The sequence below is a fragment of the Microtus ochrogaster genome, unplaced genomic scaffold (assembly GCF_000317375.1).
Source record: "Microtus ochrogaster isolate Prairie Vole_2 unplaced genomic scaffold, MicOch1.0 UNK74, whole genome shotgun sequence".
Lineage (NCBI taxonomy): Eukaryota > Metazoa > Chordata > Mammalia > Rodentia > Cricetidae > Microtus > Microtus ochrogaster.
This window is the reverse complement of record NW_004949172.1, coordinates 1,415,113-1,416,584: the sequence shown is the minus strand read 5'-3', so window position 1 is coordinate 1,416,584 and position 1,472 is coordinate 1,415,113. Positions and strand designations below refer to the sequence as shown.

Sequence of the window (1,472 nt, the reverse complement as noted above, 5' to 3'; positions counted from 1 at the left end):
TCTGCAAAATGAAACATATCCAGCAGCCAAAGTTCATTTCATTGAGTACTCTTTGGATTACTTCCTACAGGTACTGGATTTTGGCTGTATAAATAACAAGTAGTGCATTGCCTTATACTTTCCTTGTATTGTTGCCAAGTGATAGAAAAATCTTTTTTCAAACTCTTGCTATTGACATGCTTTTTGTTGTTGTTGTTGTTGTTTTTATGAAACTCTGAGGATTCGAGCACATTCAAAAAAGTAAATCAATTTCATCACTATCTTGTACTAGAGGGCCTGGCAGGCCCATATGGAACCTAATATGTGTTATATAAATGGGTGATTTCTATTTCTGATTACTTCTTGTAACAGAATAAAGTCAATTTTGTATCATCAAAACTTACTTTTTAATTGGACAAAAGGGACAAATGTTGTGGAATATTAACTTGCACACTGTAAAGATTTGTTACACAAATTGGTTTAATAAAAGGCTGACCGGACAGTAACCAGGCAGAAAGTATAGGTGGGACAACCAAACTAAGAATGATAAGGGATGGTAAGGAATAGGAGGTTCAGGAGACTCAGGTCAAACCCAAGAGAAAGTAAGATGGGTATGCCCTATTGAGAACAGGGACCACCACATGCCAATGCATAATTAAGGAATAACAGTTAACTTAAAACTGGAAGAGATAGTTAATAATAAGCCTGAGCTATTAACAGAGTATTTTTAAGTAATATTAAGCCTCTGCATGGTAATTTGGGAAGCAGCTTCTAGGTCCAGATATTAGGGACCAATTGGCTGTGAGAAATGAAACTTCTACATATAATCAAACTTTTGCTATTTCCTGCTTACATTCGGAGGAAGCTCTTTGATCCTCTCCAAGAGCTTGTTGAGATGTTGGCAAACACTTGATGAATCTCTATTATGTGTTGTTTCCCAGCAACCACTGGCATTCATGTTGGGTATAAAAACCACTTTTCATTAACAAAACAGAACAGTATTTGACAGGCCTTCATCTCTGCATAGGTTCTCAGAAGGATGGGAACCATTCCTATACTCTTCCCTCCTATAGAAACTATCACTGCTATGGACTTTCTGATGCATCAGAAGACCTGAATTCCTACTGAATCCCTTACCACATGTATCACATTTGTAGGGTTTCCTTCCCGTATGGACAAGCTGATGAGACTGAAGATTTGACTTCTGGGTGAAACCTTTCCCGCACACCTCACATTTAAATGGCTTCTCCCCAGTATGGATTCTGTGATGTATCTGGAGATTGTAATACCTATTGTAGGCTTTTCCACACTCAACACACTGGTAAGGCTTCTCTCCCATGTGGACTCTCTCATGGACCAGGAGACTGGAGGCGATACTAAAGCCTTTGCCACATTTTTCACATTTATAGGGTTTTTCTCCTGTGTGAACCCGCTCATGAATTTGAAGATTACAGTTCCATCTGAAGCCTTTGCCACATATTCCACATTTATAG

General features: G+C 38.5%; 1 protein-coding gene across 1 annotated transcript in view; it reads right to left on the bottom strand.

Annotated features, from left to right (window-relative positions):
- Positions 1-436: 436 nt before the first annotated feature.
- LOC101995828 (zinc finger protein 112-like) overlaps positions 437-1,472 on the bottom strand; it is a 39,391-nt gene continuing 38,355 nt past the window's right edge. Inside the window, exon 4 of the mRNA XM_013354846.2 lies at positions 437-1,466. Coding sequence (XP_013210300.1) covers positions 962-1,466 — 505 coding nt within the window. The 3' untranslated portion in view covers positions 437-961. The remainder of the gene's footprint in view (positions 1,467-1,472) is intronic.